The 22,891-nt window shown below is 55.7% G+C and overlaps 4 protein-coding genes across 4 annotated transcripts; 3 read left to right on the top strand and 1 right to left on the bottom strand.

The window, feature by feature from the left end:
• The first annotated feature begins 1,801 nt into the window (after positions 1 to 1,801).
• Positions 1,802 to 3,636, top strand: JUNB (JunB proto-oncogene, AP-1 transcription factor subunit). Its single transcript, XM_067733449.1, has one exon. It carries the CDS (start codon positions 2,100 to 2,102, stop codon positions 3,141 to 3,143), a length of 1,044 nt encoding a protein of 347 aa, XP_067589550.1. The 5' UTR covers positions 1,802 to 2,099; the 3' UTR covers positions 3,144 to 3,636.
• A 2,159-nt stretch (positions 3,637 to 5,795) lies between these two features.
• Positions 5,796 to 9,009, bottom strand: PRDX2 (peroxiredoxin 2). Its single transcript, XM_067733451.1, has 6 exons — positions 8,869 to 9,009; positions 8,295 to 8,399; positions 8,045 to 8,198; positions 7,309 to 7,431; positions 7,014 to 7,144; positions 5,796 to 6,118 (listed from the first exon to the last, which is right to left on the bottom strand). Exons 2-6 carry the CDS (start codon positions 8,395 to 8,397, stop codon positions 6,033 to 6,035), a joined length of 597 nt encoding a protein of 198 aa, XP_067589552.1. The 5' UTR covers positions 8,398 to 8,399; positions 8,869 to 9,009; the 3' UTR covers positions 5,796 to 6,032.
• Positions 9,010 to 9,133: 124 nt separating this feature from the next.
• Positions 9,134 to 11,882, top strand: THSD8 (thrombospondin type 1 domain containing 8). The gene is made up of 3 exons (XM_067733452.1): positions 9,134 to 9,332; positions 10,667 to 10,872; positions 11,743 to 11,882. The coding sequence occupies exons 1-2, from the start codon at positions 9,134 to 9,136 to the stop codon at positions 10,864 to 10,866; spliced, it is 399 nt and encodes a 132-aa protein (XP_067589553.1). The 3' UTR covers positions 10,867 to 10,872; positions 11,743 to 11,882.
• Positions 11,883 to 12,033: 151 nt separating this feature from the next.
• Positions 12,034 to 15,951, top strand: RNASEH2A (ribonuclease H2 subunit A). The gene is made up of 8 exons (XM_067733450.1): positions 12,034 to 12,167; positions 12,385 to 12,456; positions 12,582 to 12,708; positions 12,802 to 12,889; positions 14,200 to 14,337; positions 14,443 to 14,530; positions 15,513 to 15,636; positions 15,745 to 15,951. Exons 1-8 carry the CDS (start codon positions 12,041 to 12,043, stop codon positions 15,872 to 15,874), a joined length of 894 nt encoding a protein of 297 aa, XP_067589551.1. The 5' UTR covers positions 12,034 to 12,040; the 3' UTR covers positions 15,875 to 15,951.
• The last annotated feature ends 6,940 nt before the right edge of the window (positions 15,952 to 22,891 follow it).

Consider the following 22,891-nt stretch of genomic DNA (forward strand, 5'->3'; position numbering starts at 1 on the left):
CGCCCCCTCCACGCCCGTCGGGCCGGGGGCGAAGTCCGACCCAGGCCCGCGGGCAGGCGGGGACCTGCCAGGCTGGGTCGAGTCGGGCAGGACCTGGCAGGACGCGGCCCCAGAGCGGCTGGGTGGGGCCGGGCCAGGCGGCCGGGGCTGGTCGGGACTAGCCGTCCTGGGGCCCTGGCGCGCCCTGGGACCTGGCAGATCGGGGCAGCCGGCTCCTGGCCGGGGCTCCGGGACAGCGTTAACCCCACCCCTTCCTGTGCCCTTATATGGGCGGCGGGGAGAGACTCCGGGGGCCGCCCCGCCCCCAATCCTGCCCGCGGACTCCGGCCTGTTGCCATGGCGACCAGGCCCCGGTGAGTCCCCCTCCGTCAGGCCGATGGAATCGTCCCGGACTGCCAGCCTCGGCGATCGCCTGCGGGCGCCAAGGGCTGAACCATTGCTTGGGTGGGGATCGACGACTGGAGGCCTCTGCGGCGGGGCCTGTCCCACGCCCCTGGCTTCCTCTGGGGTCGCAAGCCCAGGTTCCTCTTACGAGGCGCAGAACCCGGCTGGACCCAGGGCGGGGCGCATGGTCCCGTAGGATTCGAGTGACGGAGGCAGGGCCCTGTTCCTTCCCCCTGGGCTGTTGCCACACTTCCTGCCGCGGCGCTCTTTCCCCAGCCTGTTTCTAAGGAAGGAGTGGGGTTGGGCGACCGCGCCCCGGCCGTCGGGCTGAGTCTAGGCACCAGGAGCCGACACTATGTCGGTCAAGTCCAGGGTCACTGGGGGAGGTCTTTGGGGTGGGGACAGAGTATACAGGCACCTAGAGGTCACCCACAAGAGGGGACGCCGATCGTGGAAGATGCAGCAGTCTAGGTCCCCAGGATCCTCAAAAGACCCCTCCTTCTCTCATGTCTCAACCGGAGACCCTCTGTCAGTACTATCTCAGTACTGAAGGGGTGCCTCGACCCTCCTAATTCTCCTCCGTCGGGCCTTCGCAGATGACCCCCAGTGACCTCCAACCTCTGACAGTGTCTTAATCTTCTACCCCACATATTTTCCTTGACTCAGTGTACCCCAGGACCCTCACTCACTTTTTCCATATATAGGACCCCCAATTCCTTCCCCTTCCAACTTGTGGGGGACTCTCAGTCTCTCCCATGGACTCCAGGACCCCTACTCATTTTCTGCATAATGGGTGTCCAGCAGCTCCCGTGTACACTTTTGATCGCTCCCCTTCCTCACTTTTCCTGGGTTCAGTTCCTCTCGTGAAAATTCCAGTCCCTCAACTCTTCTGTACCCTGGACCCCCCACTCAATTTCTGAGTCAGGCGTCTCCTTACCACTCCCCCCCCTACCCTGCTTAACCCTCCTGTCTCTCCTTTGGGGGGTCTCTCAGTGTATTCTCAGCCCCCCAGCCCCTCTGGAAGACTCCAGATCCCTCAGGCCTTTCCGTGTGCAGCTCGGGACCACTCCCGTCCCCCCAACACACGCACACTTGCTCTGTACCAGTTCCTCGTATCCCTCATCGAGTACTCCAGGGGAGTCATCGCCCTCCCTGAAGCCTCTCCCCGTGTACCTCTGACCGCCCCAGCGCCCCCTTCCTCGCGCACCAGGGTCCTCTGAGCCCCTCCCCCTGCAGTCGCTCCGAGCCACCCAGCCCGTGGCCGCTGTTTACAAGGACACGCGCTTCCTGACAATGACGCGAGCCGCCTCCTCCCCTTCCCCACGCTCCAGGAGGGGGGCGCGGGGGCCCGGCTCGGGCGACCGCCAATCGGAGCGCACTTCCGCAGCTGACAATCGCCGTATAAAGGCGTGTGGCTCCGGCTGAGCGGCCGGGACCTTGAGCGCGTCCAGGCCAGCATCGGAGCCAACGGGGAGCGGGGAGCAAGGGGGACGCAACACGAAGAAAGCGAGTGCGCCAGAGGGGGGCAGAGGGGCTAGAGAAGCCGCACAGAGCTTCCGTGCACAGCCGCCTGTTGGCCTCTCTCGGCCCGTACAGGCCCCCGGGAACGCGCGTCCAGACACCTGGTCCAGCCACCTCCGCGGACTGCGCGCGTCTCGCTGCAGCGAGGCCCGGGGCGGCCCCGCAGGGACCCTCAGACCGACCGGGCCGCCCGGATGTGCACTAAAATGGAACAGCCCTTCTACCACGACGACTCATACGCAGCGGCCGGATACGGCCGGACCCCGGGCGGCCTCTCTCTACACGACTACAAACTCCTGAAACCCAGCCTGGCGCTCAACCTGGCCGACCCCTACCGAAATCTTAAAGCACCCGGAGCGCGGGGCCCCGGCCCAGAGGGCAGCGGTGGCGGCAGCTACTTTTCCAGCCAGGGCTCGGACACCGGCGCGTCGCTCAAGCTCGCCTCATCGGAGCTGGAGCGCCTGATCGTCCCCAACAGCAACGGCGTGATCACGACGACGCCCACGCCCCCGGGACAGTACTTTTACCCCCGCGGGGGTGGCAGTGGTGGAGGTGCGGGGGGCGCAGGGGGCGGCGTCACCGAGGAGCAGGAAGGCTTCGCCGACGGCTTTGTAAAAGCTCTGGACGACCTGCACAAGATGAACCACGTGACGCCCCCCAACGTGTCCCTGGGCGCCAGCGGGGGGCCCCCGGCCGGGCCCGGGGGCGTATATGCCGGCCCGGAGCCGCCTCCCGTCTACACCAACCTCAGCAGCTATTCTCCAGCCTCTGCGACCTCCGGAGGAGCCGGGGCCACCGTCGGGACTGGGAGCTCGTACCCGACGGCCACCATCAGCTACCTCCCACACGCGCCGCCCTTCGCCGGCGGTCACCCGGCGCAGCTGGGCCTGGGCCGCGGCGCCTCCACCTTCAAGGAGGAACCGCAGACCGTGCCTGAGGCGCGCAGCCGCGACGCCACGCCGCCGGTGTCCCCCATCAACATGGAAGACCAGGAGCGCATCAAAGTAGAGCGCAAGCGGCTGCGGAACCGGCTGGCGGCCACCAAGTGCCGGAAGCGGAAGCTGGAGCGCATCGCGCGCCTGGAGGACAAGGTGAAGACACTCAAGGCCGAGAACGCCGGGCTGTCCAGCACTGCCGGCCTCCTCCGCGAGCAGGTGGCCCAGCTCAAACAGAAGGTCATGACCCACGTCAGCAACGGCTGCCAGCTACTGCTTGGGGTCAAGGGACACGCCTTCTGAGCGCCCCCCTATCCCCCGTACGGACATTTTCCCAACCTGGACGGCTGGGCGCACGCCTCCCATGGGGCGAGGGGGCAGGCGGTGGGCACCGGCCCCGGGGCCTGGGGACGCCACAAACCACACTGGACTCCTGCCCGCCCGCTCTGCGGCCAGTCCTTCCACCTCGACGTTTACAAGCCCCCCTTCCACGTTTTTTTTGTATTTTTTTTTCTGCTGGACTCAATTCATATTGAATATAATATATTTGTGTATTTAACAGGGAGGGGAGGAGGGGGCGATTGCGGCGGAGCTGGCCCCGCCGACCGGTACTCAAGCCCTCGGAGATACTGGGGAGGGGACCCCCGCCCCCGCCCTCCCCCCCTCTGCACCGTACTGTGCGGAAGAAACGCGCAGTCGGTATCTAAAGAATTTATTTTAAGATGTGTTTGTGTGTGTGTTGTTCTTACTTTTTATTGAATCTATTTAAGTAAAAAAAAAAAAGGTTCTTTATTAATTTCTGTTGTCTTTTTTTCCAAGCCGGGCGGGCGGAGGGAGGAGAGTAGTGGGATGCCCCCACCCCACTGCGGTTTGTGGCTTGCTCCTGTAACTGTGTCAATCTCGCCAGCTTTGTTCAGACATCTTGCGTCCCCAGCCTGGGTGTCCAACCCTTCTTGCGTCCCCCGATCTCCCGGGTTGGAAGGTGCAGGGCGGGGACCAGGTCCCGCAACTCCCCAGCACCGGGGGACAGGATGCCTGGGGCGAAACGCGCAGTGCGCAGGCGCGGCCCCGCCCAGCCGCGCGCGCCGGGGCTTTCCCCGCTGACGCTACGGAAGCGCTGTCCAAACATGGGCTGATTCTGCCCAGTGACGCGACGGCGGTCTCTGGGCAGATTCCGGGAATCCCCTCCCCCGCTCTGCCGGGCAGGGCCGCGGCGCCGGGAAAGGGGCCGGGATTTTCCCAGGCTGGCGGCTACCAAGGCCCGGAAAGCCCCAGGCCTGGGTCCAGAGCGTCCGCGGTGGGCGGGCCGCACTCCAGAACCCCGGGAGCCACCCCAGAGTCTCCCCCATCGGGCTGGTGCCTGGGTCCTGCCGAGCCCACGCCAGCTCCGTCTGACCTGACCCGGGAGGGGGGATGCAGTTGCCTGCGCGTCGTTGCCGCCGCGATCCCCTCCCCACCCCCGCCAGGAAGGGCGGTGCCCGCCTGCCAGTTTCCCCTCCCGGGTGCCAGGCCGGGAGCGGGGCGACTGCCAGGTCTGGTCCTGCCGGGGCGGCTGCTCGAGCCGCCGGGCGCCGCCGCCGCCCTCTCATGGGGCTGCCTCCCCCGCAGCTGTGACGGGTGCGAGCGCGGCTGGTGAGCCCCGATGGGGATCTGGCTGGCTTCGGAGCTGGAAGCCCCCAGAGCAGCAGAGAAAAACACAGATCGAGAAACCAAGCCACAGGGGCGAGGTGGGGTAGAACAGACGCTTCATTAATTCATTTATAAAGTACTGAACAACCTGGCCCAGGAGTCACAGACGGGACCAGGGCCGACAGACAATAAACAAGCAAGCGTGATTCGGAGATGGTGGTAAGTGCTAGGAAGAAAAAAAAAATGGTCAAAGTGGTAGTGATGGGGCCGGGGAGGTTAGCTGCTTTGGAGAATGGATTGGGAACATGGAACTTTAATGAGGCGATTTTTCAGCAGCTTTGAAGCTGAGCCCTGAGAAAATCCTGAGTAACAGCGTTCTGGCAGAGGGAACAGCACATGCAAAGCTCCTGTGGCCAGAACAAGATCAGCCTGTTAAAGAACTGCAAGAAGGCTGTGTGCTGCAATGGAGTGAACCAGGAGTTGGGAGATGAGGTCAGGGAAGACCACACAGGGCCTTGGGGAGGACTGTAGATAAAATCCCAAGGCTGAGATGGGTGACCTTGGAGGGCATTAGGCTGGATAGCAGTAATAATGGGTCTGTGGATTAAATGAGCTTGTCAGTCCTGTTCTGTGGAAGGAAATGGGGGCTCAGAGTGGCAAAGCCACTTGCCTGAACATGCACAGCATCAAACTGAGCTCCTTCAAACACTGTCTTGCTCCTAACACCTGCCTCCCAGCCTAACCCTCATCCTTCCACTTCAGGGGCAGAGGCACAGCCCTTCCAACCTGGGGTGGTGTAGAACTTGCAGCAGGGACTGTGCCTCTACCTCAAGCTCCCTCTCTTGGTTCTATGCTCAGGATTGGGTCCCCACCTTCTTCCAGCCCCAGGAACTTGGTCCTAATAACCATTAACAGAGCCCTGAGCTTCACGTACTTCATCTCTTTTAACGTGAAATGGTGAAATGTAGGTTTGTCTTTATTCCCATTTTGCTGTTGAAGAGACCCAGGGAAGATCACAGCTTAAGCGGCATTTGAACCCAGGCTGGCTGCTGTTTAGGTGTGGGCGCTGCTCTGCATGGCCAGGTTTCAGGTTGTAAGGCAGCCTGGGACTTGCTCCCTGCAAGGGGCCAACAGCACCATCGCCCCCGGCCCCTCCACCCGTCTTCAGGCCAAGGAGAAAGAGGGAGGAGAGTAAGCAGTGAGCATGATGCAAGACTGCCACCTTGTGGTGGAGATCGGTAACTACAATGTCAGTTTCCCAGGCCACAGTCTGGAGAAGGGGGTGGGGAGTGGTACCACGCCAGGACAAATCACACCAACACAGACTTACATCTGTCCCTAATACTTTATTAGTCGCCTCTAGGCCTGTTCTCAGCTATGTGGGCTCCAAGGAGGGGGTCACCGTTCACCAGCTCTCAGCTGGTAGCTTGAGAAAGCCTTGGCCTAGCCCTCTGGGGTCATGGACTGTAGAGTCTGAAGGGGCCTTTCCTGGGTCAGTATGGGGCACCCAGGTGGGGGCACAGATGGGGGCCAAGAGCCCAAGCTTGCCACCCCTCTGCCAGCCTAGTTGTGTTTGGAGAAATATTCCTTGCTGTCGTCCACGTTGGGCTTGATTGTGTCACTGCCTGGCATCCAGCCAGCGGGACAGACTGTGGAAAAACAGGGGTGCACATATGAGGCCAGAGTGCCATATTCAAGGTAGAGCAGTAGTGAGGGGACAAAAAGAGGCAAAGCAAGAGCATGAGTTGCAGAAGAAAAAGCCTGGAGCCAAGTGGTCCAGGCCTAAGACCATGCCACATGGTAAGAGGAGCCCTCCAAGCCCAGCTGCAGGATTTTCTGACTGACATTTTATTTTATTTATTTATTTATTTTTGGCCACACCATGTGGCACGTGGGATCTTAGTTCCCCGACCAGGGATTGAGCCCGTGTCCCCTGCAGTAGAAGCGCAGAGTCCTAACCAACGGACCACCACCAGGGAAGTACCTATTATGTAGTTTTTTGGCCGCACCGTGTGGCTTGTGGGATCTTAGTTTCCCTGACCAGGGGAAACTCGAGCCCTCAGCAGTAAAAGGCAAGAGTCCTAACCACTGGACCGCCAGGGAATTCCCTGGCTGACATTTTAATTTCTTTCTGGCTCCTTTAATCGCATCTTTCTCTCTTAGGCAGCTGGTGGACTTTGAGGGCCTGTGGTCAGGCTGGACTTAGCCAGCCCCAGTGGACTTTGAGGGCCTGTGGTCAGGCTGTGGCCTTCACATGAGAAGATACTCTGATCCAACTAACATTCAAGCCTGCCTTGGCACAGGCCTTCTCAAATACCTTCTACAGATTTCTATTACCTCCCCAGCTCCCCACCCTTATATTGGGGTATCTCTCCCACCAGACTAGAAACTTCCTGCAGACAAGGCCCTGAGTTAAATCTTCTTTGGGGCCCTCACAACCACCCCACACAAGCGACAGGGTGGGCAGTGAATGTATGTGTGCATGACAGAGGGGCTGCATATGTACCCATGTGTGAACACATGTGAATGTGGGTTTCGGCTCACCTTCCCCGTGCTCATCTGTGTACTGGAAGGCCTGGACCAGCCGCAGAGCCTCATCCACAGAGCGCCCCACAGGCAAATCATTGATGGTGATCTGGCGAAGGACACCCTTGCCATCGATGATAAAGAGGCCCCTGAGATAGCAGAGTTCACAGTGAGGAGCCAGAGTTCCCACTGTCAGGACCCAGGGAGGGAGCACCGTCTTCCTGCTAGCCACAGGGCTGGGGGCAGGGAGGGCATCACCCAAGAGCGATCCCCTCACTCTGAGGATGGGGGCTTCCTGAGGGTCCCACAGTACCTGTAGGCGATGCCCTCATCTTCCTTCAGCACGCCATAATCACGGGACAAGCTTCTGGTTACATCAGCCAGCAGGGGGATGTTCAGGGGGCCCAAGCCTCCCTCCTTCCGGGGGGTGTTGATCCTGTGGGTGGGGGAGACAGGGCTGGGACCTCAGGATGCCTGGCACAGCAGGGTCCTCACCCTTTGGGCCTGCATGTGATAAGGGCTGGAGAGGGGGTGCTGGAGGTGAGAGATAAGGGGCTTTTGAGCAAACCCCAGGGAGCGCCACCCACCCCACCCTGAAGTGGCTGCTGGGGCTGCTTCTCACAGCTGGGAAGACTAAGCTAATACTCTAGCAAAGTGGCTTCACATGTACTGGTGGTTTCCAGCACCTTGAGGCAGAGAACCTGCCTTAGAGTCCCCATCCTCCTCTCTCTAGCTCTGTGTCACTGGGCCCAGCCCTTCACTCTCTTGAACTGGAGTTTCCACCTTGCTGAAATAGTTCACGGGAGGGAGGCTGTGTTGCCCTAAGTGAAAAAAAGCATCTGCTAACTCTCTACGCCACGAAACTAGTTTCCAAAAGCTAATTACTGTCATCATCATTGAGGACTTGGGAATCACTATTTCCATTATTTTCTTGATGTGAAAGGGAGACGCAGAGGTTGAGCACCGGCCAGGAGAACACACAGCTCAGACCCTATAGAGGTGTAGGTTTAGCTGCACCCTTCCTCCTTACTGGTCCCCACTGGTCATACCAAGCCAGGTGGGTGAACTGAGAGTCCACAGAGACGCCCAGCACATCGCAGTCCAGCTTGTGGAACTCCTCGGCACGCTCACTGAAAGCGATGATCTCCGTGGGGCACACAAAGGTAAAGTCCAGCGGGTAGAAAAAGAGGACCAAGTATTTTCCTGGGGAAGGGGGTGGGAATAGACAAGGAGTTAGGGCTCAGTCCCTCTAATGCCTGTGCCCCGCCCCCACCAGGGCCCCCTCCAGGCCGCCCTCACCTTTGTAGTCTGAAAGCTTCACCTCCTTGAAGGCGCCATCCACCACGGCGGTGGCCTGGAATTCCGGGGCGGGCTTTCCGATGTGCGCGTAGCCGGAGGTCATGACTGAAAGCCGAGACCCCCGCCCGGTCAGTGCGCCCTGGACGACCCTTTGTCCTCGCTTCCCAAGGTCACGCTGCGTACCGGGCCCAGTTACTGAGTCAGAGCGGCGGAGGCAGCAGTACTGCCTCGCACCTTCTCCGGGACCAGGTTGGCACGGCCTTGAGACTTTGGGAGACCCGCCCCCCTGGACAGCTAGAGGGGCCGGGCAGCTGCCGGCCGGCCCCCAGTTAGCGTGTCGGCCTGAGCGCGGTCGCGCAAGCCCACCGCCCCAGGAGGAGATGCCGCGAGCTGGGGGCGGGGAGCCTGGGGATGCGGCCTGTACTCCAAGGCTCTGGCCTCGTTTTTCCCCGCAAGGACAAAGGCGGCCACTACGGCGGGCGGAAAACAAAGGCGGCCAGCGCTGAGGTCCGGATAGGGCCCAAGCTGCTCCAAGGGGACTCCCCGCAGCTCGATGCACTCCAGGTGTCCATACCTGCGTGGGAAAGGGCGGGACGCACAGACTCGCAGACGCACAGACTCGCTTTCGTAGGGCGAAGTGTGCCCTGGGCCTTGGAGCCTTTTATATTAGGCCCGAACCATGACGCCTAGCGCGGAGGGGTGGGCGGACGAGCGGAACGGTCGGGTCCACTGCAAGCGCAGGGGAGGGAAAGAGGAGCCGGTCGCGACCACTTGCCCGCGGGCGGCAGGGGGAGACGCGCAGCCGCCGGCCCCGACCACTGCGTCGGCCCGCGGGGGTGATGCGCGGGGCTCCTCTTTGGAGCGAGCTGGGGTCGGTTGAGTCCGGCATGGCCCGGAGCGGTTTGACACTACTGTTGCTGCCTCTGATACTCCTGCTGCTGGCAACTCCTGCCCAGGTTTCCCCCGACTACCAATACTTTGGCGAGCAGGGAGAAGGGGACACCTGGGAGCAGCTGCGGCTGCAGCATCTGGAGAAAGGTAACTGCAGGCTGCGGCTGTGATAGTGCAGAAAGGTGCTTCATTGCCCCACGTCACCATCTGGCTGCAAATAGACCCTCCTTCAGGGACCTCAAATCTCTGCCCAGGGGCTTCCCTGGTGGCGCAGTGGTTGAGAGTCCGCCTGCCGATGCAGGGGACACGGGTTCGTGCCCCGGTCCGGGAAGATGCCACGTGCCACGGAGTGACTAGGCCCGTGAGCCATGGCCGCTGAGCCTGCGCGTCCGGAGCCTGTGCTCCGCAACGGGAGAGGTCACAACAGTGAGAGGCCCGCGTACCGCAAAAAAAAAAAAAAAAATCTCTGCCAGCTATGCACTGGCGGCGCCCCTCGGGCTGATTACTTTTCTCTGAGGCTCAGTTTTCTCATCTGTAAATTGAGATAGAGACTGTCTATAAGCAGCCTACACCGGGAGAGGGGACGTGAGCAGGCAATAAATACCGACGCAGACATATCCATAAACTCATGGATAAGTGCTGGGAAAGGCGGAGATAGAAAAGGCAGGGTGCAGGTAAACTTCTGAAGTCAGAGAAGGCCCGGCTGAAGATAGGTAACCAATGCAGCCGGAATGACAAGGAAAAGCCCAAAATGCGAAGATTTAGGGGAAAGAGTGCAACAGGGAGTTGGAACCGCAAGTGCCAAGGCCAAACGGCCTGACAGAGGACTGGAAAGAGGCCAGTGTTGTCTGGCAGAGGCTTGGTGAGGGCATGAGGTGTCAGGACTTTGTGAGCCACAGATTTGGGCTAAGACCTGTCAACTAGGGCTGTAGGGAAGAGTCAGTAAAAGAAGGGTTGTGAAGGGCGTCTAATAAACGTTGTAGCTGCTTTGAAAGTGATCATAATAATTGTTTTTGTGTTATGTACTAGCACATCGCCAGGGGCTTTAAGTACCTTCGTTATGACAATTATGTAATTTAATTTACCACCTGGCAACCCTGCTGGTCAGGTGACACTGTGCCAGTTGGACAGGCTCAAGATCATGCCCCTGGAGAGAGGAGTCATCTTCAGATGGTGGACACCAAGGGTGTGGTACCACATTCCCAACTGGACAGGCAGGCACAGGTGGGAAGTGTCATTTTGCAGTCCCTCTGGGCCATTCACCAGTTGTGTGAGCTTGGAAGGGTGGCTTGTTCTCTCTAAGTTTCAGTTTCCCCACCTGGGACTAACGGTAAGATTAGAGATAATCTATGGCTGGGTACCTGGCACAGAAGCACAACTGAGCAAATACGAACTGTTGTGATGTATTAGTGTCTTTCTCCTCCTCTCTCCCTGGGGGTGCGGGGGGAAAGGTTCCCTCCTACCTGGCCCTCCATCCCTAGACTTGGAAGACTCTGCCCTTGGCCCGTGGGGAAAGTGGCGCTGTTTCTGCGACCTGGGCAAGCAGGAGCGCAGCCGCGAGGCTGTGGGCACAGCGCCGGGCCCGGTGTTCATGGACCGCGAGAATCTGGTTCAGGTGCGGCCCTGCCGGCAACGAGATTGTTCATCCTGCGAGCCGAACGACTGCGACTGGAGGCCCTGAGCCCGGGTGAGCCTCGGGCGCGGAGGAGGCGGGGCCGGGGCTGATGGGCAAATCCGGGGCCGCGGGTTCCCAGGGTGGGCAGGGGAGAGAGGAAGGGCTGTGGGGGGCGGGTACGAGGCGGGCCTCGAAGAGGGAACAATGGGGCACTAAATCTGGGGCTTGAGTGCAGCGTGGGAAGGGAGGGCTGAGTCAGGAGATGGGAGCCCCGCTGATATCCGAGGAGAAAGGAAGAAAGGTGGTGGGGGTGGGGAGGGGAAAACGCAGATGGAGGAACTGGGACCCTGATGAGGAACAGAAACCCACAGTCTGAGGGCGTGAGCTCTGTTGAGAGCAGGGAATAGAAAGAGACATGTCGTTGGAGTGGTGGACAAATCTGGGAGGCGTGCTCCTCGCTAAGACGTGGGAGAAAGAGGGAGAAGGGTGGGAGACGGGGCGGGAGCATGAACCCTGAATTGCGGATGGAGGGGAAAGGAGCCTGCGTGGTGGGCGGAGACTCTGAGCCGGAGTCTGTAGAGGTCTGGGATCTCGGTTCGGGGGTAGGAGAGGCTTAGCCCGGATGAGAGAGAGGGTAGAAAGCAGGCGAGAGGCGGGGGGGTGGCTCTCCCGGTGAGCTACGGAGAGAGAGAGCTGGGGGACTCTAAGTCCGAAGGTTTGAGCCCAGCGTGAGCCAGGATACCTAGTCCAGGGGGCTTAGACTGTGTGGAGTAGCAGGGACCTCGAGTACAAAGAGCCTGAAACCAGATGGGGGACAGGAACTCAGTGATGCGGACACCGTATTCTGGGAGTCTAGTGGTATCTGACCTTCTAGGCTCTGACCGGGTCGAATCCTTCAAGGCCCCCCTCAATTTCCCCTTTATTTCCCTCTCCTCCCTCCAGCCTCGGCGAGCGGAGCTCCAGTGACACCCGGGCGGAGCTTGGAAAGCGACCCCGCCTATCCAGTTCCCCAACCATAGAGCTCGGCTGTCAGACTCGGGAACTACAATTCCCAGGAAGCTGCACGGCAGCGACGTCGGCGTGTGCTGCGCAAACGACAACGGCGGCGGGAACGTTTGGGGCGTGTCTTGCGCGGCGATTGGTCGAGAGCTAGCACTGCCTCTGGGCCCGCGGAAAAAGCGCGCAGAGACCTTTCCTTGCAGACTTTGTTCCTGCCGTTGGTGACGGCGGCTGCGGCGGCATGGATCTCAGCGAGCTGGAGAGAGACAATACGGGCCGCTGTCGCCTGAACTCGCCTGTACCTTCTGTGTGCCGCAAGGAGCCCTGCGTCCTGGGCGTCGATGAAGCGGGCCGGGGCCCGGTGCTGGGTGCGCCCCCAGGGCCGGGTGGGGGAGGGGCGTGATAAGGTGGATGCAAGTTGCACTGGAACAGGAGCTGGGATTGCACCGCACTCGGGGGGGTGGTGGTGGTGGTGATAGTGGTGATGGCGATGGCATTGGTGATGGCACCGAAAAAAAAAGCGGTGATGATGGAATAGAGATGGCGGCTTTCACGGGCTCACTGTTTGGACCCCCTCTTCCCCAGGCCCCATGGTCTACGCCATCTGCTATTGCCCCCTGTCCCGCCTGGCAGATCTGGAGGCCCTGAAAGTGGCAGGTGAGCCCTGGGGTAGATCTAGGGAGGCGGTTCCTGGGCATGTTCAGGGGCGGGTGCAAGCTGGAGGGGGAGAGCAGGAACTGGGGGAACCAGCCGCTCCCCTTCTCTCCCAATCCTCCACCCAGACTCAAAGACCTTGTCGGAGAGCGAGCGGCACAGGCTCTTTGCGAAAATGGAGGAGGACGGAGACTTTGTGGGCTGGGCACTGGACGTGCTGTCTCCAAACCTCATCTCTACCAGCATGCTTGGGCGGTGAGGGGTCCCGGGGGCGGGGGGGTAGCCATCATGGGCTGGAAGGGATGGGTGGCTGGAACGATGTTGACTGGGCTCTGTCCACCACCACAGGGTCAAATACAACCTGAACTCCCTGTCTCATGATACAGCTACTGGGCTGATGCAGTATGCGTTGGACCAAGGTGTGAAAGTGGCCCAGGTGAGCTAACTGTTGGTTGGATTGCCCCCTTTTAATCACCTCAGGATAAAAATAGGAGTATAGAAGTGCGATGGATGATTCAGGAATGTGTTTTACTGCTGTTGATGTCCTACTGTTTTTCCTACCTTAAATGTGTGCCCCACTGAGGACCATGGTGGGGCCCCCAGCCTCACCCCCATCTAATCTATTTCCGTATTCTAAAGGCTCAGTGTGTAGAACGAATCCCACATCTGTTCTCCCCGACCGCAGTCTGTATCCTAGCCCAGGGCACCCTCCCCTCCTGGATACCTGCCCCATCCTCCTCCAGCCCCCTCCCCTACAATGTGCTCCCCACACAGCAGACAGTCATTTACGTTTTTGAAATGTAAATCTCGATGTTTAATTTTCTGAACACAGTGGGAATTAAATCAGGAAAGTTTACAGGCAAGTGAAGAATGAGATTAAATCCCCAGAGAGAATTATAAGTTGGTATTGCATCGAGTTTGCAAGGCAAAGAACAGACCGTTTTGAGAGAATCACAAGGGTAAATATACTTGAGATAGAGAATGTAACAAGGGAGGCCTTGCTGAGAAGGTGGCTGAGGTCCAGGGCTGGAATGTGGAGCTGACCATGCAGTACTGAAGCAGACAGACAAGGAGCCTGCCCTCGGATTCATGACCAAATCAGAGGAGATGGATGGGCAGCTGGTAAGCAAATAGTAAAGGTGATTTTTGAGAATAATAAATGCTCTGGAGATTACTTTTCTTGTTACTTTTCTGACCTCATTTCTGTTCTAGACATGTGGTCCCCGTACTGCTGTCCAGGGTACTTGACATGGTCCCACCTCAGGGCCTTTGCACTAGAACACTCTTTCCCAGATCTCCCTGTGGCTCATTTCCTTCAGGCCTTTATTCAGATGTCACCACCTCAGAGTGACCTTCCCTGAACACCCCCAAATTGTTTAAAATTATAATCTCTTCTGGATCTCCCTTATTCTTTATTATTTGTCCTGTTTCTTGTCTGTGGCCCTCACCAGGGTGTCTACTCTGTCATGTTTACTGCTATGTCCTCAACACATAGAGCAGCCCATGGCATGCAGTAGGTAGGTGCTTAATAAATGTAGAATGGATATAGTGTGATCAGGAAAAGCCTCTTTAGAGGGTGATATTTGAGCTGAGACCCCCGAGAGGAAGACGCAGCCTGGGCATGAGCTGAGAGACGAGTATTCCAGGCAGCGGGAACATCAAGTGCAAAGGCTGTGAAATTGGATCATCTACACAGTTGTTTTTCTGGATGTTTGTTGAATGAATACATTTCTGTCACCACGGCAGGTGTTTGTGGACACTGTGGGGCGCCCAGAGACATACCAGGAGCGGCTGCAGCAGCGCTTTCCTGGTGTTGAGGTGACAGTCAAGGCCAAGGCAGATGCCCTCTATCCCGTGGTCAGTGCCGCCAGTATCTGTGCCAAGGTTAGGCCCCTGCTGGCCATGGCCAGCTCCCAGCATCCCCCTGGCAGGAGGCAAGCATGGCTGCTTCATGGGGAGGGAGATCCCAAGTGCCTATCTTGCCCACAGGTGGCCCGAGACCAGGCTGTGAAGAACTGGAAGTTTGTGGAAAAACTGCAGGACCTGGACACTGATTATGGCTCAGGCTACCCCAATGGTGAGTGACAATAAACTAAAAAGGCAGGCTTGGCATGCTTCTGAGGTTTTCTAAGTTGTTCTGACCACCCCACTCTGCAGCAGAAGAGGCTGAGGCCCAGACAGGGGGGCCACTTGCTTATGGCCAAAATGTGGCAAAGTTGGATTCCAGCTGGCAGACTCCCTCTTCCCTTCTCCCTCCCTCCCTTTCTGCTCTCTCTCTGGAGCCCCAGTGAAGGACTGAGACTCACGATGGGCATCTGTCCATTTGTTAAGGCGCAAAGGGCAGAGTGAGGGGTACTGGCTCCTGTGCAGTGCTGTCCGGTGGCCCCAGCTTGAATCCATTGTTTTCTCTTCATTAGGAGACTCAGTCTCCCTGTTTGTAAAGTGGAAATGATCGTGCCCCTCCCCTCCACCTCTCCCAAAGACACACAAGGGCAGAGGCAAAGATTCAGTGGCTGGGTTCAAGGAACCCTTTGGCAGTTGGGTGGGGTAACACAGCAAGTCTAGGATTGGAACTTAGGTGAGGCCAAAGGGAGGAAACCAGGTCCAGGCCAAAGACACTTTGGGCAGTGTTCATTGCTTACTGAACACCTGGTATGTGACCTGCAGGGCCAAGCCCTGAAGATTTAGCCATGAGCAAGACAAACAAGGACCTCCTTGTGCCCACTGAGTTCGTGGTTACATGGGAGAGATGGGCATTAACTCAATGGTCCACAAATGCTGGTTCAATGCCTCATGTCCTTGGGGGAGGTAAGGGAGATGTCTCAAGGGCAGTCTCCTTAAACTGCACCATAAGCAACTGTTGACCAGGCAAAGAGTTGGGGGGAACTGCTTGTGCAAAGGTCCTGAGGCAGGAAGATGTCTCAGACAGTGGGCGGTGCTTCAGGTACTCCAGAGGAGGACTGAGATGAGGTGGTAGGGCCTCAGATGCCAAGCTGAGAAGCTGGGACATTACGGCAGGGCTCAGGGCTAGCACATTGTCCACCCTACCCTTCCCCCAGATCCCAAGACAAAAGCGTGGTTGAGGGAGCACGTGGACCCTGTGTTCGGCTTCCCCCAGTTTGTCCGGTTCAGTTGGCGCACAGCCCAGAGCATCCTGGAGAAGGAGGCAGAAGACGTTACATGGTAGGTGTCCTGGAGGTGCTATGAGGAAGGAGGGTGAGAAGCCAGGGCTCAGCGCTGCCTGAGAGGGCCGATCCCCCAGAAGTCAGTGTCGCCATCTCTCTCCCACAGGGAGGACTCGCAGACGGGGGATCAGGAGGGACTTAGGAGGATCAAGTCGTACTTCAGCGAAGGCCCCCGCCCCCGCCTCCCCCATCGGTACTTCCAGGAGCGGGGCCTGGAGTCAGCCACCATTCTCTAGCAGCCAGCCTGTACTCCCTTTACCTCCTCCCACACCCACCCCACCCCCAGTTTGTGATTAAAATTCTCCAAGGAAAACTAAGTGTGGAGGTTCTGTTTTGGGGTGGCGGTAGGGTGGAGGTGTGCTCTGTCTGCATCTGGACCAAGTTGTTGACTTCTAGAACTGAAACAGGATGGACATTGATTGATTGATGTGATTTGATTTTTTTTTAATATTTATTTATTTATTTGGCTGCGCTGGGATCTTAGTTGCGGCATGCGGGATCTAATTCCCTGACCAGGGATTGAACCCAGGTCCCCTGCATTGGGAGTGCGGAGTCTTAACCACTGGACCACCAGGGAAGCCCCTGATTTGATTTTTTAAATGCATGGTATATTTGAAGCAAAATTAAGAAGGAGTATGCTGAGAAGCTTCCCTCCCATCCTACCCGCAGCACCCTGGTGGGCTTACTGGGGTGTCTCAGTCCTTTGTGGGCTGCTGTAATGAAATACCACAGGCTGGGCAGCTTGTAAACAATGTATATTTATTTTTCACAGTTCTGGAGGCTGGAAGTCGAAGATCAGGGTACCAGCACAGTCAGCTTTGGGGGAGGGCCCTCTTCCAGGTCACAGACTGCCATCTCGCCGTGTCCTCACATGGTGGAAGGGGTGAGGAATCTCTGGGGTCCCTTTTATAAGGGCACTAATCCCACTCATGAGAGAGCTCCACCCACATGACCTAATCACCTCCCAAAGGTCCCACCTCCTAACACCATCTTCTTTGGGGGGTTAGGATTTCAACATATGAATTTGGGGGGGACACAAATATTCAGACCACAGCAGGTGCCTTCTAGGTCCTCTGGAGATATCCTGGCATGTTACAAACATACATACAGATACATCTTTTTTTTGCAGTACGCGGGCCTCTCACTGTTGTGGCCTCTCTGGTTGCAGAGCACAGGCTCCGGACGCACAAGCTCAGCGGCCATGGCTCACGGGCCTAGCCACTCCGTGACATGTGGGATCTTCCCGGACCGGGGCATGAACCCGTGTCCTCTGCATCGGCAGGTGGACTCTCAACCACTGTGCCACCAGGGAAGCCCCAAAACACTTTTTTTAATCCATCTTCTGTTTTGCCAATTTTGGTGGGTTTTTTTTACCTCTTATCGTACCAAGATGGCTGCAACAGCTCCAGACATCACATCCCAACCTCCAAAGGCCTCATCTTCAAGCAGCCACCCTGTCCCTTCCTAGCTGAAAGTAGAACATGTCTATGCCTTAAGTAATCTGTGGCAAGGGGAATGGAATATCTGGGGTAAAGAGTCAAAAATTGGTTCCTGGGGGTTGGGAGAGACTCCATATCCTCCCATCCTCCCCACTGTTGACCCTCCCCCCACAACCTTGACTTGAACAGTAAACAGTAGGATTTTATTTCACTTTTTTTGGTTTTTTATATTTTGGCCACAAGTCTTACAGCATCTCAGTTCCCTGAATCTGGGCCACAGCAGTGAAAGCACTGAATCCTAACCACTAGACCACCAGGGCACTCCTGAACAGTAAGATTGATTTTTTTAATTAATTAATTGTTTTGGCCACGCCATGCGGCATGTGGGATCTTAGTTCCCCAACGAGGGATCGAAACCCGTGCCCCCTGCAGTGGAAGCACAGAGTCCTAACCACTGGACCACCAGGGCAGTCACCAGAATAGTGAGATTTTAATGGAAAGGAAGAGAGAATGGCTCTTCACTTTGTAATAAATGCTCTGATAACAGAAACCCAGGGCATGGTGGGAGTATTACGGAGTGTGTACAGCCAAGGCTGCCATAAGAAATATCATAGACTGGGGCACTTAACCAACAGAAATTCATTTTCTCACAGTTCTGGAGGCTGAGAGTCCAAGATAAACGTATCAGCAGAGTTGGTTTCTTCTGAGGCCTCTCTCCTTGGCTTGTAGATGGCCATTTTTTCCCATGTCATCACATCCCTGTGTGTGTGTCTGTGTCCTAATCGCTACTTATAAGGACTCCACTCATTGGATTAGGAGCCACTCATGGGACCTCATTTTACCTTAGTTGCCTCTTTAAAGATTTATCTTTAAATATAGTTACATTCTGAGGTACTGGGGGTTAGAGCTTCAACATATGAATTGGGGGGGGCAGTGGGTGCAATTCAGTTCATGAGAGAGCACCTCTGCACTCTGCGTGTCCTGTGCTGGACATGGGGAAGCCCGTGCTGACCAGCCAGAAAGGGTCCCAAACCTCCCATTGAGGACAGAGGGACCCTGGAGTGTGTATGGGGAGGCCAGCTCCAGGGGGGCTCATAGAGACTGAGGACCTGACTGGCTGAGATCTGAAGGGTGAGAGAGGTGGACAGATAACAGGAGGGTAAAGGGGTTCTAAGGTGTGGGAACAGCAAGTGCAGAGACCCTGAGATGAGAGTACCTGGCTACAAGAAGGCCCTAGAGCAGACGTGATGAGGGCAGACCTTGGGGAGGAGCCATGTCCACCCCATTTTCCCACCTAAAGCCATCTTCTATTCACGCCTCTGCCTGTGATTGTCACTATAGTTGCAAAACATTACAGAACCTGATTCCATTTGTAATTCTGCCGTTTTCTATGCCATATATGCAGAGTATCTCAGACTTGCCTCTTTCCCTCTCAGAATTATTAAAATTACAGTTCATCTTGAAATTATAGGCCCTCTGACTGCTGATGGAATTTGCCTTGGTAAGATAAGGAGAGGGACTTCCCTGGTGGTCCAGTGATTAAGAATCAGTCTTTCAGGGACTTCCCTGGTGGTGCAATGGTTAAGAATCCACCTGCCAATGCAGGGGACACGATTCGATCCCTGGTCCGGGGAGATCCCCCATGCCGCGGAGCAGCTAAGCCCGTGTGCCGCAACTGCTGAGCCTGCGCTCTGGAGCCCGTGAGCCACAGCTACTGAAGCCCTCGTGCTTAGATCCCATGCTCCACAACACGAGAAGCCACCACAGTGAGAAGCCTGCGCACCACAACAGAGTAGCCTGCATTTGCCGCAACTAGAGAGAGCCTGTGCGCAGCCATGAAGACCAAATGCAACCAAAAAATAAATAAATAAATAAATTTATTTAAAAGAAAAAAGAATCAGTCTTGCAATGCAGGCGACACTGGTTCAACCCCTGGTTGGGGAACTAAGATCCAACATGCCGGGGGCAACTCAGTCCACATGCAGCAACTACTGAGCCCGCGCACTGCAACGAAAAGCCCGGGCACCGCAATGAAGAGCCCATGCGCCGCAACGAGAGATCCCGCGTGCCGCAACGAAAGATCCAGCGTGCTGCAACTAAGACCCAATGCAGCCAAAAATAAATAAATAAATATTTTTTAAAAAAAGATAAGGAGAAACTGCTCGCCTCTTTCTTCCCATCTGGTGACAAGCAGAAACGAGTGGGTACCCTAAAGCTGTAACTCGCAAATATTTCTACTAACAGAAGTCTAGGGATCCTTGGCTCTTCAAAGTGGGGTTCCCAGACCAGCAGCATCAAGCTCACCAGGGAGTACAAAATGTGGAGTCCAGCTATTTGGAACTGAGACAACCTTCCAAAGACCGTGATAGAGAACCAAGAGAATCACAAGATGGAGTTGGGTGGAAAATAAAGAATGAATATGTGAGTCAAAAAAAAAAAAATAGAAAGAGGGGCTTCCCTGGTGGCACAGTGGTTAAGAATCCGCCTGCCAATGCAGGGGACACGGGTTCGTGCCCCGGTCCGGGAAGATCCCACATGCTGCAGAGCGGCTGGGCCTGTGAGCCACAACTACTGAGCCTGTGCGTCTGGAGCCTGTGCTCCGCAACGGGAGAGGCCACGGCAGTGAGAGGCCCGCGCACCGCGATGAAGAGTGGCCTCCACTCGCTGCAGCTGGAGAAAGCTCTCACACAGAAACGAAGATCCAACACAGCCAAAAATAAATATAAAATAAATAGATTAATTTTAAAAAAAACCCACAAAGCAGGTATAAGCCAGTCACAAATAAATACAGTTGTATTTAATAATGAAATATGGCTAGAAAAAAAAATAGAAAGAAATGTGAAGTTCAGGGTCCCACACCAAACCTGCCAAAGATCCCCAGGGTTTTATTTCAAAAGAGGTTGAAAACAACCCCTGCTTCTTGAAAGTTTCAAATGATCGCTCCCACTCTCCTCAGGACAGCCTTGTGGGTTATTCCTCTGACTCTCATTCATCCCCTTCTGCCCATCTTTCAGTTCTCGTCCCAAGGTCCTTACTGGTGCCCCTCACCTCCAGTCTCACCCTCCCCCAGACCTGCTTGTAAGCAAGAGTGTCAGTCTGATGAACCTTCCCCTGCTTAAACCTTCCATGGCTCTCATACCCCTTATCAACAGGTCCAAGTGCTTTGCAAGGCATTCACGTCCTTCTGTGATCTGACCCCAGCTCCCATGCTCTGTTCCAGGTGTTTTGAGCAGCTGGGAGTTCCCCAGAACCTGAAATCTTCAGGCCTGCTTGAAACGCCCTTCCCTGTGTTCTGGTCATCTACCTGGAGCTCCTTCAAAGGCTTACCTCACTCCTCTTCCTTGAATACCTGCTTATCCTCCTTGTCACAATAACAGTACATATAAAACATCATCAACAACAACAGTGATCATGGATGATGTCTGCATTTATTGAGTGTTAATTAATTACGTGCCAGTCACTTTCTAAGCATTGTATTTGACATCCTTCCCATTAAGAGGTGGAGTCTAGGGCACCTCCCTTTTGTCTTTAGTGACTTACGTTAGTGAATAGAAAGCAGAGGTGACACCGTGTGACCTTTTTTTTTGTTGTTTTGGCCTCACCACCTGGCTTGCAGGATCTTAGTTTACTGAGCAGGGGTTGAACCTGGGCCCCAGCAGTGAAAAGTGCCGAGTCCTAACCACTGGACAGCCAGGGAATTCCAGCACAGTTTGACTTCTAAGGCTAGGTCGTCAAAGGTGAGACAACTTCCACCTGGCTCTCTTTCTTGGGACACGTACCTTTAGAACCCAAATGCCATGTTATGAGGAAGCCCAAGCCACTATGATTGGCCACGTGTAGTTAACTCTGGCTGACAGCCCTAGCTGAGGTTCAAGGCAAGAGCCAGTACCAACCACCAGATACGTGAGTGTGACTCTGCCCCAGCCACTCTCTGCAACTGCATGAGAGACCTTGAACAATAGCCATCCAGCTGAGCCCAGGGAAACTCCAGAACCATGAAAGATAATGATTGTTGTTTTACAGCACTAAGTTTGGAGTTGTTTGTTCCACAGTGATGCATAACCATAACAACTTGCCTAAACTCATTCGATTCTCCCAATAACCCTACGGGAGGATCAATTATTATTCCCATTTTACACATGAAGAAACTGAGGCTCATCAGTGCTGGGCAACATGCCCAAGGTTACAGAGTGAGTAAACGGTAGAACTGGGATGTGAACCCAGGTAGATACACTACAGAGTCAAGGTCATAACCACCAGTCTCTGTGGTCAATATATCATGACTCCCTGACCAGCACTCCTTCCCCTTCTCCTGGTTTCATCACCTGACTTTCTTTAGGGGGGGACACCCCTTCCCCATCATCAGTCCATGTGGTTCAGATGGAGCTCACCCCACCATGGGCGTTTAGGTACAAGCATAACCCAAATCAGGCCAGTGAGAGTACAGCATGCCCCTTGACACAATTATTGGCTTGGTAATGGGCTTATGAGGAGGCTGGATCAATGAGAGCCAGCCCTGGGAACTTTGCTGGTTTTACAGAGAAATAGGCCCATTTTAATCAATAAAATCATGGAGTTGCTGGTCCATCTTTGCTACTGTGAGGAGATCCTGTCCCAGAGTACAGCCAAAAAATATATATATACAGATAGATTCGTAACATCATTTAAGAACCTAGAGACAGCCATTCCTGAAGCTTATCACTGTCTTGGCTAAAGGCACTTTGAACTGAATTTGTCTCTGGCATCTGAAAGATGCCTGTCTACTACTCTCCCAGTGGGACACTTTGCTTCTTATGCTATTTCACCGTCACTGAGGTCAGGGAATGGGCCTGATCTATCTATCTTAGCACAGTGCCTGGACACACAAGGCATCCACCAATCTTGCTCTATTGAATAGAACTAAAAGGGATATTGCCCCTGTTTTCAGGTGAGGAAACTGGTTCTCCTAGAGCCTGTGGATAAGGAGGAGGATTAAGGGTAGTGCTTACATGGGACTTTCCTTGCGGTCCAGTGGTTACAGTGTGTTTACAACCCAAATCCTGAATCTGAGTAAGTCCTTTGCTTTAGGTCCAGGAATGACATTTGGGAGAAGCGGAGGAAGGAAAGAAGAAGAAACCCTTGGGACTTACCTGGTGGCACAGTGGTTAAGAATCCGCCTGCCAATGCAGGGGACACGGGTTCGATCCCTGGTCTGGGAAGATTCCCACATGCTGTGGAGCAACTAAGCCCGTGTGCCACAACTACTGAGTCTGCGCTCTAGAGCCCGTGAGCCACAACTACTGAGCCCACGCGCCTAGAGCCGGTGCTCCACAAGAGAAGCCACTGCAATTAGAAGCCTGCGCACCCCAACGAAGAGTAACCCCCGCTCACTGCAACTAGAGAGAAAGCCTGTGCACAGCAACAAAGACCCAACGCAGCCAAAAATAAATAAATTTTAAAAAATGGGGAGGGGTCCAGAAGAGGGACTGACAAGGAGAGGAGGTGTGCTCTCCCACTGTGTGCCACCAGTCCCACCAAGAAGCTTCCTGACTTGTACAGACCTCCAGAAACCCTTTATGGCCTTCGCCTCTGATTAAACAGGCCCAGCGGTGTCTTTTTGTTTTTGTTTTTGTTTTTTTAAATTAATTTTTGGCTGTGTTGGGTCTTCGTTGCTGCGTGTGAGCTTTCTCTCTAGTTGTGGAGAGCAGGGGCTACTCTTCGTTGTGGTGCGCGGACTTCTCATTGCTGTGGCTTCTCTTATGGTGGAGCATGGGCTCTAGGCGCGCAGGCTCAGTAGTTGTGGTGCACGGGCTTAGTTGCTCCACTGCATGTGGG

This window comes from Pseudorca crassidens, chromosome 3 (genome assembly GCF_039906515.1).
Source record: "Pseudorca crassidens isolate mPseCra1 chromosome 3, mPseCra1.hap1, whole genome shotgun sequence".
In the NCBI taxonomy this organism is placed as follows: Eukaryota; Metazoa; Chordata; class Mammalia; order Artiodactyla; family Delphinidae; genus Pseudorca; species Pseudorca crassidens.